The following is an 18,008-nucleotide window of genomic DNA, read 5'->3' as shown; positions in this document are numbered from 1 at the left end:
GACGGCAGGCTCCAGCTCTGGTATGAACTGGAATGAGTTACATCTGGATCACAGATTGTGACTTAAGGCCGTCTGTCCTCATTATTTCATCTGCAGTTTATACAGAAAAGGACTCAATCGTTTTATTGAAGTTTCTGAAATAAAACTCCACAACAGCGGGATTAAAAGGATGAAGGGCAGCTTGATTTTCTGCAGGTTTACTCGCTGGCTGAGTGCACGTTCGGACGCTCTAAGATCCAACGCTAGAGCGATTCATCCAAATAGTGGTAAAGTTGACTACTGTGGCATGCCAGAAAATGAACAGCTATCTTCCTTTTGTCGTCGCATGAGTGACACTGAGCACATGCGGCTCATCTAAAACTCTAAGCTCCTCCACTTATTGAGGGAATCCTTTAAGAAGACAAAAGCGTCTGTCAAACACAGAGCTAAGGTAAATGCATAAAACACTGCAAAAAAACTAAAACTAATTTAACTGAGATAAAATGTATTAAATCATGAGAGGTTCGATTTTTTTATCTGGTGTATTTATTATTTATGGAGGAGCTGTGGTGTAGTGGTTATAGCAGCAGCTTTGGGACTTAAAGACTTTGTTTTGTCTCTTCTTGAAATCGAACTGGTTACAGATAAGATAAGATGAGATCTGCCTTTATTCGTCCCACAATGGAGGGATTCTCATTGTTAACAGCAGCAGAGACGTTCAGCATCACAGACAGTGCACATATGGGTGGACTGAAGAATAAAAAAAAGAAAAGAAAGGGGGGCTGCTTATAAATTTAAATATATAAATATGTTCACACAGCTCCTGTTGGCAGGGATGCAGACGATGGTATATAAAAGAAAAATATAGGTATATGGACATGTAGTTAGGACTGAAAAGAGTATTGCACATTGAGAGGATAAGAAAAATTAAAATAAAAATTAAGGACGATGGTGCATATGCTGAATTTAAGCACATTTTCCTACATTAAATGATAACAGTTCTTAAATATTTAACTTGTATTAGGTGGGTGCTACATGTCTAAGTAACCTCCACATGAATGAATACCAGGTCAAAAGGTTTTCCAGCAGAACACTGAATTAACTGAAGGTGGTTTAAATGTTATTCACTTCTCCTGTCAGTGGTCATAATGTTGTGGCTGATTAGTGTACATCTGTTTTTTTTTTTTTTTTAGTAGATGTATTTACTTCAATTTGTCTTGTTCTGTGGGGAGGTCGCTTTGGGATTTTTTTAAGTAACATATTCCTCATTTTCATAATGTATTTCTTTTTTTTTGTTTTTTTTTTAAGCTGAGGTTTTGCAGTAAACGTCCTGACCTTAGAAACTGTGATGGGTTTCAGGCATGTCTGTCCTCCGCCAGTGAAGTTGCACGTCACCTCAACAGTGTCGGCAGAGCAGCCGAGGTTTGGATCGATCCAGTAAGTGCCTGTCAGAGAGAAGAGAAAGGCTGTATTTAACCAAAACACGTACGTACACATGTACCGGTCAAAGGTTTCACAGCACTCCAGTATGTCTTTCTTTTTTTTACTGAAATGTACGAAGTTTAATGTCTCAGTTTACTCTGAAAACACAGAACAAGTAAACAACTGAATTTAAAACTAAATAATCATGGAATCATTATATAACCTAAAATATATTCTATACTTTGGACCCATCTTTATCTGATTGATGCAGAAGTTCTCAGAAATGTGTGTCACTTTGCTTGTGCTTTGAGTCAAGTTCATCTTAAACCAGCTCCATGGGATTAAAGTCTAGAGACTGTGCCATGGTCCACTCCATGTCTTCAAACTTTCCATCTAGTTTTTTATCTTGAGGTAGTTCTGGTAGAGCTTGGACTACAGTTTTGGGTCATTATGTTGCTGTAGGATGAAGGTCTGACCAGAGGAAACTGATGCTGGTCTAAAACCTTTGACCGGTTTGTGCGTATGTGCAGAGTAATGACGTCAGCTGACTCCTCACCATCATGCAGCCTCTGCTCACAGTTGTAGAGGTCACGGCAGATCCGTGCGGGGTTGTCGCGGGTTCCCAGCGGGTTCTTCAGACTCTGGATCAGGGTGCTGAGGTGCTGGAGGGTCTTAAAGATCTCGGTGCCCTGGTCCAACATGGGCAGCTCCATGCTCTGATAGTTCTGATCAGGAAACAGATACAGGCACAAAGTTACATTTCTGTTCCCTTTATAATCTAACCAACATTTGATCATTTTTTCATTTTACTATGTTTATTTAATTCAGTGGTGACGTCCTCATCACAATCACCGTGTACTGTTGAACAAAATATCTTTGGACTGTGCAGAAAGAAGATTCATTGCTTCTCTCTTGGAATAAAACAGACATATTTCCTCAGGATTCCTAAAGCTGCAGCCAATACCAGCATCATCATTTAGTCTAGTTCAGGGGTCTTCAGAGTTTTTCAGGTCAAGGACTCAAAACTGATGGAGAGATTAAGTAGGGACCCCCTACTTATTATATGTGTTCTATATTAAACTAGTGCTACTTATAAATATACATTATTATCATTTTGCATTCAATATTAAGCTTATTAATCTCTTATCCATGTAAAAACTAAGGCACAAGCAGCTACAAAACTTAGTGAAACAATGATACATGTGCAAAAATGACCCTCATATCAAGAAAACAGTCTGTGTGTTTTTTAGTCAAGACAAGTAATGCATCAAACTGTGAAGCTAAAGCCCAGATATCTGGGAAGACCATCATAATAAATATCTAGGTATTATCCTGGATTCAGATTTATCTTAAAAATACAGACAGCTTGATACAACCTGTCAAATTTTAGATATATTACAAACAGTTTGACAAAACCCGTTGCATAAGTGTTGTGTGACATGTTGGACCAAGGCAACGAGCCCTGAAACTCATCTTATCACTGCACGAGGAAGCGCTCAACGTCTTTACCACCACCACCACTCTGTGCCTTTATAAAGCAGAAAGATTCCAGCAGCGAAGTAACCAGGTCTGTGTGATCCCCCACAGATCTAGTTTATTCACTAAATTATGGAATATAATACCCACTGACATCTATCTAGTCTCCACCTGAAGGACTTACTTCTGAAGAACAAGATACGTGAACGTCATTATCTGTATCTGCCTTATAGCTGCATGTTGTCATCTATTGTTCTGGTTGTTGTATTTGTTTTAGCTTTGAGCTAGGCTAACGGCTAATGCCTGTTTTTCAGTGATGAATGACTCGCTTTTGCTTTGCAGTTTTAACAACTCACAGATAAGAAAGAAGCAAAGATTCGAGGCTTTTCTCTTGAAATAAACCAGATATATGTCATGAATTAGTCTAGTTTACACTGTAAAACTATCACCTGAATAGTATGAAAAGAGTTGCACAGTTTGAAACCCAAAAGCAAAGAATATAAAAATCAAAATGTTCACATATTAGAGTTCAGACACGATGTCCCCTCAGAATCACGTTTAACAGAGAACATGCTGCAGTTTTAATCTACTCTGATAAAAGTGTAAAACAGCTGATTTATCCTCATTGAAAGTGGCCCTGTTTCCCTCAGAACTGACCTCATGTCTCAGTGCAGCGTGGGAATCAATGAGGACTTGAAAGGCAGTGCCAAGAGCTTCGTTTCTCTGTCACAAAGAGACGGCATGGCAGAAACACAACCACAACACTCAACAGTTTGTTCTATTCTCTATCATCGTTCCTAAAAGCCCAAAGCAACAAACGAGGAGAAACATACTTACAAGGGAAAGGGCAGAACCTGAAATACCCTAGAAATTAAAAAGAAAGAGAAAAGAATAAGTGTTATTATTAGTAATATTCTTGCCTGCATTACTGAGGCAAAGAGCAGGTGTAAGTGTTTAGTTTAGTTTAGTTTAGTTTAGTTTAGTTAGGGTTTAAAAGTGCAAATAAGTGCATTCTCCTAATGGATCCACCTGCAGCCAATTTCTTTGACAGTTTTATGATTAGTCCCAACTGAGGTCATGTAATCAAATCCTGTTCTGTGCTGATCAGCTTATTCAAAGTATTTAATTTGATAAGCTTTCAGGATTAATAGTTTAATTTTTATTGTGGTTGGAATTTGATTCTGACTGATTCTGACTAGCACGTGGAGACATTCCTGTTCAAACTATAGTATACAGAGGTTTTCAACATATTTTAAATCAAAGACCCCAAACTGATGGAGAGATTAAGTAGGGACCCCCTACATATTATATCTGTTCCGTATTAAACTCGGGCCAAGTGCTGTTCATAAATATACATTATTATTATCATTTTACATTCAATGTTAAGCTATTCAAATAAAACAACAGGTTCAACTATTCATTTTTTTATTTCAAACATGTTAAAAAAAGTATATATAAAAAATGTCTGATCAACTAAATATTTTACGATCCCCTGCAGTACCTCCATGGTACCTCTAGGGGTCGTGGACCCCCGTTGAAGCCCTGTGTTCTACAGAAATATACAACAGTAAAGAATATTTTTGGACTTGAATATATTTGCCTGCAGCGTGCCACTAACGTTATGAATTAGTCTAGTTTACACTGTAAAACCTTCATCCAAAGTGTAGAAGTAAAAATATTTGTAATATCTGTTTTCACTGAAACTGTACAAATATTGTATATATTTACATTTCAGTTGCCTTTATATTCGGACAAACCTTTGGCCATTTTTTAGGGCTTTTTAAAAAATAAATGAAATATTATAATGATGACATCCTAATAAGAATCAATATGTACTGTAAAATCTTTTAACTCTGCAGAAAGAAGCAAAGATTCAAGGCTTCTCTTTTGAAATAAAATGAATATATTTCCTCAGGATAAGCAGAACCAATTAGTCTAGTTTACAGTGTAAAAACATCCACAGTGTGGAACTAAAGACAAGTGTTAATGGATCCACCAAGAAACAGTCCTTATTTAATGATTAACCCCAGCTAAGGTCACGTTGTCTAATCCTTCCACGTGTTCAGTGCAGATCAGCTCATTCAAAGTATTTAATTTAATAAGTTTTCAGGATAAACAGTTTAATTTTTAATGCAGCTACAACTTTTTCTTTGTGAGGATTTGATTCTGAGTTGTTTTCTGTTTTCTGTAGTATTAACCTCCTGAGAGCTGAGCTGTTGTTTACTGTGCATCTTTAATTTCTCCATTTCTCTCTATTTGGGACCAGTAGGACCTAAGAACCATAAAAAACTAAGCATCGTCTTTAAACAGGAAGAAGTTTTTGGAAGAAATGATTGATGGGTCATGTGAGGATAATGGGATTATTTCATTTAATTATATTAATATAAATATTACAGCAATATTATAATAAAGTCACCAACATGTAACAAAATATAAAACTGTTCATTTTCATCTCTGAACATGGCTGAGCAAAAGCAGAGTTCCTCATCGAGTTCGAGTTCTTACTAATTAGTAAAGCAATAGCTCATTACTATAGATAGAATTTATGTGTCATGTTAAACTATAAATTAATAAGTATAAATAAACAAGTTTCAGCTGTAAAATGAGATGACGTTTTGTACCTTTTGTTATGTGATCGCTCGTGTTTTTACACCAACAAACTTAACGTCCCCATATAAGGACGCAGGGACTCAGGAGGTTAAAACTATAGTCTGTTTCCACTGTTATCTAGATAACGTTTCCCTTCATCTATAGTGTTTCAGAGAAAACTAACTCAGCTCCACATTGGTGCAGGAATAATCCCTTTTCTCTACAGATTCATTTTGCACTTGTTAAAACGGTCACATTGTCAAGGTTTTGTGTCTGTTTTTTATTTTGGGCTCATGTTTTGATGTTTCCTGTTTTATTTTGTCATGTTTCTTAATTTCCTGTTTGTCATGTCTCCTTGTGCGTTGTCATGTGCTGAGTTTCCTGTTTTATTTTGTCATGTTTCCTTGTGGTTTTGTCATGTCTGTCCGTGTCATGTTGTGTTTCCTGTTTTATTTTGTTAAGTTGTGGATTTCCTGCCTTGTGCCTCCTTGTCTCTTGTTTGTTCATTGGTTTCACCTGGGTTGATTGTCCTCGTGTGTCTCACCTGTGCCTTGTCTTCCCTGAGCCCTCACCTGTGTATATATAGCCCTGACTTTCCCTTTGTTCCTAGTTGTATTTTAATGTCTCCACGTCCCTTGTATGTACGATTTTTGCCATGTCATGATTCTTTTGTGTTTTGGGTTTACCTGCCATGTGCAGCACCTTTTGTTAAGATATAGTCCTACACCTGGGTCCTCACCTCAACATCCTCACCCTGACTCACATCTAGACCTAATGCATGTTTCATCAGTAAAATAAAAACCAAAAAGAACTCACTGGAGGTCCAGGTGGTCCACGAGGGCCGGGAGAACCCTGCCAACAAAAAAAAAAAAATGTACCATCACAACATGACTTTTATGGAAGATGAGAGAGTTCATTCATTCCATCTCACACAGTGAAGAATTATGATCAAGCTTCAGTAGATGAATAATTACTCACATGTGGTCCTTGCAACCCCTGTTGGAGATGAAACACAGTTAAATTAATATTCATCGTGATTAAAAAAAATGAATGAAAGTCGGGCAGGTGATATACTGCCATCTATCTATTACTTCAGAACAAACTGCTGGAGAATCGCCCTCTTGCCTCTCTCACAAATCCTGTTTTCTCACAACAAATCCTTAAGTGAACGTCTTAAAGAGTGGGGTTGTGAATTATGCTTGTGTATGGGCGCCCGACAAAGCAAGCAGCCCACATTTATCTCCCAGACAGGGTTTCCACAGCAGCCAAGTGTCACTGTGAGTGTAGCGACAAACGGTGGAACACAATAGGAAATGAAAAGTGCTGAAGGCAAAGGAGTCTGAGCGCCGTGCCGTCTCCATACTAAGTATCCTATCCTGTGCTCACGGTACAGAGGGAAAAGGATTCATCAAAAACAGCACCACGCACCGTCTCCCCCCGACTTCCTTTGTCACCCTGGGGTCCCTGATGGAGAGAAAGGAGACAGAGCGTCACTCCATCACTGCCAAAAAAAAGGCGAGAGAAGTCGCATAAAGCCTGGCAGATGAGATGAGATATGAGGTACATACGGGATGACCGCTGGGGCCGATGATGCCTACGGGGCCCAAACCTCCCTCCATACCCTGAAAAGCAGGAGCACGGTAGCGACACAAGACATAAGATGAGAGCTGATGGAGCGTCTGATGAAGCGCCGCGTATTTTTCATGCCAAGTGTGCAAGTTTGTGAGAGTTCAGTTCGGTAGCATTGGCTGAAAAATGACACTAAAGTTACAGAAGTGCCATCAATCTTCATCTTACCATCAAACCACGTGGTCCTTTTGGTCCCTGAATCCCCGCTGGGCCAAAGTCTCCTGGAGGTCCCTGGAAGGGAAACACAACAGCATACTGTATGTTGTGGTATGAATTAAACCTTAAGCCAGAATTAAATGTTTGATTAATTCATTTGGCTCTGCCGCGCTGACAAATCTGCGCAGTTAAGTGAAATGCCAACCGGCGTCATAAGGCGAAAGGCAGCTGCAGTTCATTAGGTGACGGAGCCAAGAAAAACTCTCAGCCCCGGTCCCCTACAGCATATAAATGACACAGTCAAACAGGAAATAACACAAACTCCTACAACTTTATAATGTGACCATTAAACACTCAAAGAGGCGCATTTCTTGTAGATTTGCACTTCACTCAAATAACGGTGGCATCCAACGTCAATCCCGAAAAGTCAAATGTTTATCCTAATCAGAATTAAAGTGCAGAATAGAATATCTTTGGACTGTGCAGAAAGACGCCTCAAGGCTTCTCCCTTGGAATAAAATGAATATATTTCCTTAGGATTCCTAAGGCTACAGCCAACCACTAGCATTAGCAATTAGTCTAGTTTACACTGTAAAACTATCATCGTAAAATTTGTGAAGTTTCTCAGATTCTTGTTTGCAATTCATTTAAAAATGATACAGCACACTGACAAACAATCCTGACATATTAGAGGTTAGACAAGTTCAACTGGAATTGCGTTTTAAAACATCTGCCCAGCTGTTTAACAGAACATTTAATTTACTTCAATATAACCGTAATAACCTGATCCTGGCCCATTGTTTTTGCAAAAAAAATCTCTAAAGTTATTACTTTTGGATTTGGTCGTGCTGTGAAAGTGGAACATTTCCATAAGAAGTACGACCTGTAAGAATAATAGTGCTGACAACTTTACTGTAATTCCCCTTACGTCACTATCTTCTGAATTACGACGACGATTAGAAAAATCTACCGAACACAAACCTCATCTGTTTCACATATTCGTGTTCTACTGCAGGAAAACATCCAAATCACTCTGAGGGTTTAAATTGAAGAGTCTGACTCTAATAAAGCCTGCTCTCTGTTTCTTCAGCTGGTAACGGCCTATAAGGCTGTATTGTAAAACAGATTTGTGGAGTAGCAGATGTCGTCCTGGGGCGTGTTACAGTAGTATCCTAACGACTTTCATACCTTATCCTCAGTAATATAAAGTTATCTGCCTCCTGACAGTTTGAGATGCATCGATTTTACGAAAGCACTTCAACTTAAGAGTGAAATTGTGGGATCTTTTTACTGCTTACCTTTGGCCCAAACAGACCAAACACTCCTGGGAATCCTTGGCCACCAGCGTCCCCCTGACAGACAGAGATGGGGAAAACAGAAGTCTTCATGACTCCACATTTAAATAACACTGTCATGTAATGGAATTTGGATTAGTCCACTCACAGGTTGCCCTTTTGTTCCCTGATCGCCTTGTTTTCCCGGCAGTCCCATCCCTCCAATGGCGCCTCTTTTTCCTGCAGGGCCAGTTTGTCCTGGTAGACCCCTCTCGCCCTGGAAAACACACAAAACATCTTCTTCACATCTGACCTACAACCTCTGCACAGAAAGGCTAGACAAACCAGAAGTCACTGATCTTTAACGGACTTCCTACCAACGGACGACTGCGTTTAGTGTATTTCCAAATAGAAGTCAGCAGAACTGGCGCCCACACATTTACCCACACATTTCTCTGGTTCCCTCCTTGAATTCAATTACATTTAGATGCTGGAAAGCCAAACTACAGTTACACAACAAGCTGTCCAAATCCAATAAACATCAGCAATACAACCATGAAAATATTAACAGTTCAGAATGCAACTTAACACTCTTAACGCGAGCAGCGAGGTGAAAACTGCCAGACACCTCCAATAAATACATAACGTCTCTCTGTTTGTCCCTGTGTCTGTCACAGTCATACACACTGGCATTTTATATAATACTGGCAAGGCTGTGCAAACAAAGACTGTGCCAACTCGTTAATATTTTGCAACACTAGCTTCACAAAATGATTGGAGCGGATAGGATGTCTAGCGAGGGATGGTGTAAAAGACTTTATGAAGAGTTTGGCCTTTGCAATCAGAAAACGGCTCCAAACATAAAGGCAGTGTTATGGAGCCAAGGGAGGCAGTTCCAGTAGATTAAAGCTTGTTGGCAGTTAATGATGTTATTGGCAATAAATATACTTGACATCTATAAAAAAATAAATAAAAAAATGCTACAACTTAAGGATGAAAAGTTTCTAAGCACAAGATTAAGAAAGAAATAAACTCAAACGTCGTTCTTACCTTCGGACCAAAAGATCCTTGACTTCCTGGAAGCCCCGTCACACCATTCCTACCCTTCAGCCCAGGTTTTCCAAGTGAGCCCATGTCTCCGTCTCCTCCTTGCTCCCCCTGGTCAAAGGAGACGGTTGATGAGCAAATAATTTTTCACATTAAAAATATCTGGGACTTGTCTTGGTGTCTTCACCTTGACGCCTCTATGGCCGTCTGTACCGGGAAGGCCGTCTATTCCAGGAGGACCCTCAAATCCTTCCCTGCCCACGACCCCACGTGGACCAGAAGCCCCCTCTGGACCCTTGGAAAAGACCGTCAGAAATATTCCCATCAACGCCTACTTTGCTTTTTAACAGCAGCTCTGATTGTGCGGCGAGACAAGAAGGGACTTACCGGCGGTCCTTTGGAACCAGATGCCCCTCTCGCCCCTGATTTTCCTTTCTGACCCTGGAGCATAAAGAGTTCATGGTGGCATGAAATAAAATACAAACCAGTATATGGTATTTATAATATTCCATGTAGAAAGGAAGCTCCTCATACACCTGCTAACTACTTATGTCCTTACTTGATCACCTTTGGATCCTTTCCGCCCCACGTGTCCCTTTGATCCAGGATGTCCCTGAAAAGATAATTATCCTTAGATTTCATGGAATATTTGTACGGACATGTGCCCATTACATTTTAGGAGACATAAAGTAGAAGCTTACAGGATGCCCCGGGGCACCGGCTGCTCCTCTTGCTCCGTCCACTCCAATCTGACCCTGAAACATTTCATTTTCTACATTTCAGCAACGCTTCAACCCTGTGCACCGTACATTACTGCTAATGTAAAAACAGGAACATGGAGCGCGTTGTAATGTTCACTTACAATGTGTCCAGGGTCACCGGGTTCCCCTCTTTCTCCTCGGTCTCCGGAGGGACCCTGGGTTCACATGGGGGCAAATAATAATTAACCAAAGGAGTCGAGGACACCGCTAATGGCGCCCAGAGTAGAGTGCTGCATGTAAGAAACTCACTCTGTCACCTTGGGGACCTTGAGGACCTTCCACCTTGCTGTCGTCTCCCTGCTCGCCCTTAACAAGGCGGATAAAGAACGGACAAACAACAACAACAATCAATGGGATTTTCCTCAAATCCAGCGGCCTGTGCAAAATCAATTCCTGTTTTATTTGAAGCACATGGCCCGCTCTGTTTGTACGAGTGGCGAATCATTACATGCGCGATTAACCACAATGATCCATTTCACTTAAATGGGGCCAATGTTTGTTCCAAGGTCTTTACGGGATTCATTAGACAATAGTCACGGACGCGCGTTTCATTTTTTAATAGTTTTACGTTGTGCATTTGTCAAAAGAAATAAATAAATGAGGTTCCCAACACTGCAGTCTAAGAGCAGAAGAATAATTATAGGCGGCCGGGGAGAATGAGTGTTTTAAATTTTACTATAATACAGATCTGTATTTATCTACAGCGTGCTTCATTGCCAGCTTTTCTCAATTGACAATCATAAATTTTGCAGTGACCCATGTGATAGGTTGATATTGATTTAATTAGAGCAAAAGCGCAGCCATTATATTGAGGATATTGGCAAAGAGAAAATTACAAATCCCCCCATCCAGATGGCTTCTGCTCAGGGACTAAAAAGAAAAATGTAAATGAGTGTGTCTCTAAATTCTGGTGGAGTGTGTGTTACATTGTGTTGCTGCTCCTGTCAAATAAAACCAAATTAAGTGGTTAATACCTCACAAAATCACAAGCAGGGGAGTCCAGGTGCTTGGCTAATTACGTACATTTGACGGTGTCGAGTTAATTGGGTGTGTCCCGGTTCGTATCCTTGATAAAATTAGGGATGACTTTGAGAATATTGGAAGAACAACAGGATGGACAAAGGAAGCACTAATTAGGGACACAATCGAAGTCCCCGAGCAACTTAAAAAAAAAAAAAAAAAAACTGACCATGCACTCAAAGACGATAGTGCTACACGACAGTTTTACACTGTAAAAAACCATCGCAGGCCCCAGGAGCTCGTTAGACACAATCAAAGCGCTGACAGCTATTAGTGACAGCTAATAAGAGTGGAGAATTTACCTTTTCACCTTTTGGCCCTGGAGGTCCCAGTGGGCCCGGTGGTCCTGTGTGACCCTGCGACAAGATAAAACTAATACAGTGAGTGACTGAATATCAAGTTAAGACCAGCAGGCTTCACTTCACTGTGTGATATACGGCTACACAATACTCTGAACAGATAGTTTTAAAATTATTTGTATTCAAGAACAAGACAAACATCCTATAAAAAAGCTCATGTGAATATTCGTGCTTCTGCCTGGATTGAGTGACGTTCAGGAGTCAGGGTGAAATGTCTGGACTCAGTAACAGAGGAGGCTCTGACTGGAGAAAAACTAGTTTTATCGAACAGATTTCTTTTACCTTTACTGAGTTGTGGAAGCAGCAAATAACTTTTGACCTGGAGATTATTCCGTTATGTTCCATTAGTATAGAGACGCGTGCAGTCAGGTTCTCTCATGTTAGCACTGTTAGCTCGCTAATTCAGACTAGTTTCTGAATGTCAAATGGTCTTGTTTTTATAAAGCGTCTTTCTACCTGTTGGTACAGGTAGGTACAGTCGGCACTTTAGAGCCAACTGGGGGTTCAGTGTCTTGCTCAAGGACAGTTCGGCATGTTGCACATTCCAGTGATCGAAGTTAATGTTAATGGAAAACATCAACCAATACTGCAGATAAATCCATATTTATTATAATGGATAATTAAAGAATACTTATTTATACACATGCATATCCTAAATTAGAAATGTAACTAAAAAAAAAAAGATTTTTACACCTATTTTGAATTATAATACTTTTTCCCCCTCAACAAATAGAAATACTAATAGTGGATGCTTTGCATAGCCCTAGTCCACAAGCGAGTGGAATCCAATAAAACCTCCAGCAACACTGTCATTAATCATCGTTTCCATCTTCTTTTGCCACAGACGAGGTAATTTTCAAAGTCATTCATCAAGTTGTGGCGACAAACACCCTGATTATAATCTAGTCTTTAATGTACAGTGATTGATTTCTCTTTCTGGTGCAAATTTAAATATAGTTTTAACCCATTCAAAGACGCGTCTCCCTCCAGTGTTTTTACTATAAACAGCACTGACTTGCGTGTCCTTTGCTATTCAGCAGGTTTTCTGCTTTTCTCTACATGTGTCCTTAGTTTCTGTCTGCACAGAATTTTAAATGAAGCCAGTTTAAGGTTTGAAAGCTTTTATTTAAGATCGTCATGTGTTTTTTTTTTTCATCATTTACACCAGGGTTGTTTTGGTTTGACTTTTATTTGTTTCAAACAAGCACAATCACCAAGACAAACAGTAACAGAGAAAAAATAATTGTGATAAAGTGCAAGTTTGAGCAAGTTGTCATATAACCTAAAGATCCACAAGAACTTTAGTCTTTTTGTCTTTGATCTGAGCAGATTAAAACATAAGTATGTAATTATCTGTCCAGTTCATTATGAGTGTTTGTTTATATACTTTTAAACTTTATTTTAATTGAATGCACATTTTTATGTCCTTGTCTAGTTCATTCCACAGTTTTGCACCATAAACAAAGATGAACATACTTCTCAGAGTTGAATGGATGGTGGGATGTTTAAAATTATCATTTCCTCTTAAATTGTACGTTCCCTCATTTTAGTTCAGGGGCCACATTCAGTCCCAATTAGCTCGGGACCCGGTCAGACCAGTGAGATAATATCATAACAACCTATAGTAATCACAACTCCATGTTTTTCCATTAGTTTTAGTGCCAAGAAGAACAAGTAAATTAGGAGAACGATTACATTTAATGAACTATCCTTTAAAAAAACATGAAATTTCTTAAGTGTAACTTGGGCTCATTATGTCTCAGTGTCGTGTCATGTCTACTCTACTTTGGGGATTGTAATTACAGTCTTCTATGTAATTTTGGCACTTTATAAATTCATGGTGCGGGCCAGATTAGTCTCTCTATGGGGCCACCTTTGGTCCACTGGCCTTATGTTTGAAACCTGTGATTTACACTATTAATACTTTAGTTATAATTTATTTGTAACCATTCAAACTGTGAATAATTGTGCAGTATTTGTTTTTTATTCATCTTACATGTCATTTTTTATATAATTTTTATTCTGATAGTATTTGACTCTGTCACCTTACGATTCTTATTCTTCGTTCTTATTCTGATTCACAAACTGACAGCAGATGAAAGACGGGACCTTCCCTTAGTTTTAGTTGAAGTTCCTGTAATGAGGAAGGTCCTACCTGGTAGCCTGATATGCCTGGGTCTCCTTGTTGGCCCATTCTCCCTGGAGCGCCCTGGAGAAAGACACATATTTAGCTCATGTACTGTACACCAGCTAATTAAGCCCTTTAATTCCCCTGGGGAGACCTTACCACCGGCCCGACGGTTCCCCTTGCTCCCTTCTGTCCGACATATCCCGGCTCTCCCCGCTCACCGGTTGGCCCGACCTCACCCAGGTGACCTTGGTGACCCTTGCTCCCCTGGAGAAATGTGATCAATGAGCAGCTATGCACCGAGCGTACACACCTCCTCAAGCAGCAGCACGGGTGGTTTGGCAATTCAAATATTTGATGCTAACACTTTGACAGGCGCCTCAACTCTTGTGCTTATGGAGGTTACTGACCTCACGGGTTTGTTTACTACCACTACAGCGGAGAAGAAGCATTCAGCTCCTGGTACAGGAGAGTAAACTGACAGACGTCCAAGAGTGAAGGGTGTATTTAGTGTATTTGGCTGTAAGGAAGGGAACTGACAAACCTTTTCTCCTGGCTTTCCTCTTTCCCCAATTTTGCCGGGTTTACCCTCCTGACCCTGGCAAACGGAAATCCAACACGGTTGTGAGTGGACAAAACAAAGAGCTGTGGTTTTCTGTTGGAGCTGAATGAAATGCGGAGACACTCACCCTCACCCCGACCAGTCCGGGAGGCCCGGGCAGTCCTTCCTTTCCTTTTTGACCGATTTCACCCCTCTCTCCTTTGGCACCGTCTTGACCGGCGTCCCCCTTTTCACCCTGGTAAAGTCAAATGAGGGAGGCGATCGCACATTTCAGTGGCAAGATCCTTCACCAAGGCTTAAAACGACCAAAAAAATCCAGTCGTGACTCCAGAAAACAGACATGGACCTTCTGAGGGCGTCATGTGATGTCTGGCTATGAAATATTTGGTCATTTAAGGGGAGGATCATCTCACAGATACTTAATCAGTCTGGGATTTTTTGGAGGCTTTGTGCTGTTGTTCATGGTTTAACCCGTTTTTGTTTGCATGTTTGTGTCAGGCTGCATCCTGCTGGGGGCAGCTAGGATGGGGTGTGGGGGGGTATCTGGTCTGGTCTGGTCTGGTCTAGGTGGATGCTACATGTCTAAGTAACATCCACACCGATGAATCCCAGGTCCAAAAGTTTCCCAGCACAACACAAGATGTCACAAGATGTTTTAAATGTTTTTTACTTCTCCAGTCGGTGGTCATAATGTTGTGGCTGATCGGGTGCATGTGGCTAATACAACATGACCTGACTCAGTCCGACGTATTTCTGTCAAATAAGGAATTGTGTTTAACTCTGTTTTCTACAACTGAGCCAAACACAAATCAAATAAATGGTATTTGTGTTTAATAAATGAAGAGGAGCTGAGACTGTGGCTCTCACAGATATTTACTACGACAGCTTGAGCTCGTTTAGCTCTGACAGAATTAAAAATCACGGGCAGGGATCATTTCACCAACTCTGAGGCTGGATTGTAAATAATCATTCACTTATGACACATCGTTTTACTTTAATTGCTCACGTGTGTTGAGATCGGTAACGATTTGCTTGATGACATTTGCTTGAATGTCAACTTTTATAATATTAGGCAAAATAACATGACAGTGAGCCACGGCCACGCTTTGACATTCAGAACCGTTAACAAACTGAAGCCTTCGACAAGTTTTCAAGCCAGGAACCTCTCACGGTAGTTTACTCTGCTGAAGATCAGGAGGCTGAAGCTGAGCAGACTCTCCTGGTGACTCTGATCTAATCCCTTCTCTGTTCTCTCCTCACATTTTACCACCTACTAAAGGCCAGAAGCAGCTTGTGGCCACTTCTTTTTTTTTTTTTTTTTCCCGTCACATTACAGTTCAGACAGTAGAGCTCTTAAAATAGCCCCGCTCTGTTTTCACCAAGCATCAACACAATGCAGCTCCATCTGTACGAAGGCCGACATCTCGCAAACAATAGTTGACTTTCTGTAATTACAATAATCTGCCACAGCAAACCGAGGAAGTTCATGGGGTTTGCAGACGCTACGGCTTCTGGATAAAATTAATCACAGTTGAACTTGGTGACAAAAATTTGACGATAGGCCAAAGTCTCAGTAAACGATTTTCCATTTAGTGTCGACGTCCCGACTGTACAAACTGAAACCAGTGCCTTCATTGTTTATGATGCTTATCTTCTGCACATCTTATTTCCATACTTGCCTTGGCTCCGTCAGGTCCGCTCAGTCCAGCCTCCCCATCAATGCCTGGCTCACCCTGACAAGACAAATCATAAAAGTATTACGGATGAATCGGTTCCAGCAGCGTGCCGGTGGTTGTAATCCCTAGAAGCAAAAGCAGATGTGTTGCAAAGCAAACAACTGGCCAACCTGTAATTGAGCGTATGTTGAAAAGCGATTTACCACTTTGTGTTGCAAGCAATGTCTCTCGCTTCTGAGAGTAAGTGAGAATTAATCCGGTACACTTCAAATCATTAGGGCTTCAATTAGAGAAAACGCTTACTCTCTGGCCAGCGAGGCCCTGCTCCCCACTGTTACCAGGTAAACCAACGTCACCCTGGAAGGAAAAATAACATGAGGCAAACGAGTAAAGAAAACATTTACTTTAATGAATCACAGTGAATCTGGAGGAAGTGATCCAGATTAGCTGCTCTGTTTCCAGACTGATTATTGTATCGTATTGTATCCTAATATATAAAGTGTCATAGTGTATAGTATCATATCATATAGTATCTTATCAAATTTTATCATAGTTTATAGTATTATATGTTATCATATTATATCATATTGTATTGTATTTTATCATAATGTATAGTATCACATCATTATCGTAGTTTGCAGTTTATAACATTGTATCTTATTGTAGTATAATCTTGTTGTAATATAAAGTATCATATCATATTGTATCAGAGTATATAGTGTTGTCATACTTCATCTGACTTCACTGCATTGTATCACATGGTATCTCGTCTTATCGTAATATATTGTATCTTTTTGTGATATATTGTATCAAATTGTATTGTATCAAATCGTATCTTATCATAGAAAACACTGAGGAATCAGACCCAGTGAAAATGTTACACAATTTGGGAAGAGATAATTTTCACAAGATATAGGAATGAAAAAGAAGTATGTAAGGCCATTTAAATATTATTGTTATTATTAATGTTGCTGTTATTGCTATTATTATGATTTAGCATTATTATTATTGTTTATTTTTTAATTGTACATGCATTTGATACATTTATTTTCTTTTGAATGTTTGAAATAAACTAAACTAAAACTAAACTAAGCTGTAGTTTATAGTATCACATCACATGTTGCTCATCTCCACTAACTCCAGAGCAGAGACTCTGCAGGGACTTGAATAATTGTTTTAGTAATAATATTTCTAGAAAAACACAATTTTGGTGCTTGTGGAACCCACTTGCTGCTAATACTACAGGATACTTGATTTACACTAATACTTGCACAGGTACTGTTAATACTACATGTCCCTCTTGCATTGCTGGATTCGTTCATCTGGTTTCATGTAATACTCCAGGTGTAATTGCAGCAGTGTATCATCTTCTCCACCTTCTCTCCGGGTTCACCAGGCGGTCCTCTCTCCCCGCTCTTCCCCGGCGGCCCCTGTCACAAACGGTGATTGTTATTTTTGCGCTAATCTAAAACTCAGCGGGTGTTCTCAACCCCGGCTCTGTGATCCACTCACCTCTGGCCCCATCTCCCCCAGTGGCCCGATCGTTCCTTGAGGCCCCGTCGGTCCCTGTCGCAACAAAGCACAAAAGCCTCAATAACATAAAAAAAAAATAAAAAAAAGGTTAAGAGCACTTGGACAAATCTTTGGACAAACACCTCTGAAAGTGACAGTAAAGGAAGAAAATGTGTGATAAAATAAAAGAAGAATCACTCAGAAAGTGTGGATTTGTGGAGATAAGTTAATCTGCACTGAGGAAGGAAAGCTCCTGAAGGTGATGGAGACTGGCCCTGCTGTTACAGAGACACGCTGAGGCAGCTATGAAGCCGCCGCTACAGGAAGGAGACGGTGTAAATCAAATTGTCTTAGGCCCACGACTTCTCTGCTTGTGTCTGAGAGACTAGGAGGATTAGGTTGTTCTGAGCGTTTTGAG

At 40.1% G+C, this 18,008-nt stretch overlaps 1 protein-coding gene across 2 annotated transcripts in view; it reads right to left on the bottom strand.

The window, feature by feature from the left end:
* Positions 1–18,008, bottom strand: part of col27a1b (collagen, type XXVII, alpha 1b) — a 78,631-nt gene that overhangs the window by 4,300 nt on the left and 56,323 nt on the right. The window contains exons 33-59 of one of the 2 annotated variants that reach the window (XM_047592240.1): positions 17,591–17,644; positions 17,455–17,508; positions 16,382–16,435; positions 16,082–16,135; positions 14,530–14,637; positions 14,385–14,438; positions 14,000–14,107; positions 13,868–13,921; positions 11,656–11,709; positions 10,583–10,639; positions 10,435–10,488; positions 10,274–10,327; positions 10,132–10,185; positions 9,960–10,013; positions 9,760–9,867; positions 9,576–9,683; positions 8,695–8,802; positions 8,550–8,603; positions 7,264–7,326; positions 7,035–7,088; positions 6,895–6,930; positions 6,445–6,462; positions 6,283–6,318; positions 3,715–3,741; positions 3,535–3,600; positions 1,958–2,126; positions 1,315–1,424 (exon numbers count right to left, since the gene is read on the bottom strand). In XM_047592240.1, the coding sequence (XP_047448196.1) occupies positions 1,315–1,424; positions 1,958–2,126; positions 3,535–3,600; positions 3,715–3,741; positions 6,283–6,318; positions 6,445–6,462; positions 6,895–6,930; positions 7,035–7,088; positions 7,264–7,326; positions 8,550–8,603; positions 8,695–8,802; positions 9,576–9,683; positions 9,760–9,867; positions 9,960–10,013; positions 10,132–10,185; positions 10,274–10,327; positions 10,435–10,488; positions 10,583–10,639; positions 11,656–11,709; positions 13,868–13,921; positions 14,000–14,107; positions 14,385–14,438; positions 14,530–14,637; positions 16,082–16,135; positions 16,382–16,435; positions 17,455–17,508; positions 17,591–17,644 (1,824 nt within the window). The remainder of the gene's footprint in view (positions 1–1,314; positions 1,425–1,957; positions 2,127–3,534; positions 3,601–3,714; positions 3,742–6,282; positions 6,319–6,444; positions 6,463–6,894; positions 6,931–7,034; positions 7,089–7,263; positions 7,327–8,549; positions 8,604–8,694; positions 8,803–9,575; positions 9,684–9,759; positions 9,868–9,959; positions 10,014–10,131; positions 10,186–10,273; positions 10,328–10,434; positions 10,489–10,582; positions 10,640–11,655; positions 11,710–13,867; positions 13,922–13,999; positions 14,108–14,384; positions 14,439–14,529; positions 14,638–16,081; positions 16,136–16,381; positions 16,436–17,454; positions 17,509–17,590; positions 17,645–18,008) is intronic. The other variant, XM_047592241.1, reaches the window with a different exon arrangement.

The sequence above is a fragment of the Mugil cephalus genome, chromosome 8, assembly GCF_022458985.1.
Source record: "Mugil cephalus isolate CIBA_MC_2020 chromosome 8, CIBA_Mcephalus_1.1, whole genome shotgun sequence".
Lineage (NCBI taxonomy): Eukaryota > Metazoa > Chordata > Actinopteri > Mugiliformes > Mugilidae > Mugil > Mugil cephalus.
The sequence above is the reverse complement of the archived record's forward strand: the minus strand, read 5'-3'. Positions and strand labels throughout refer to the sequence as shown.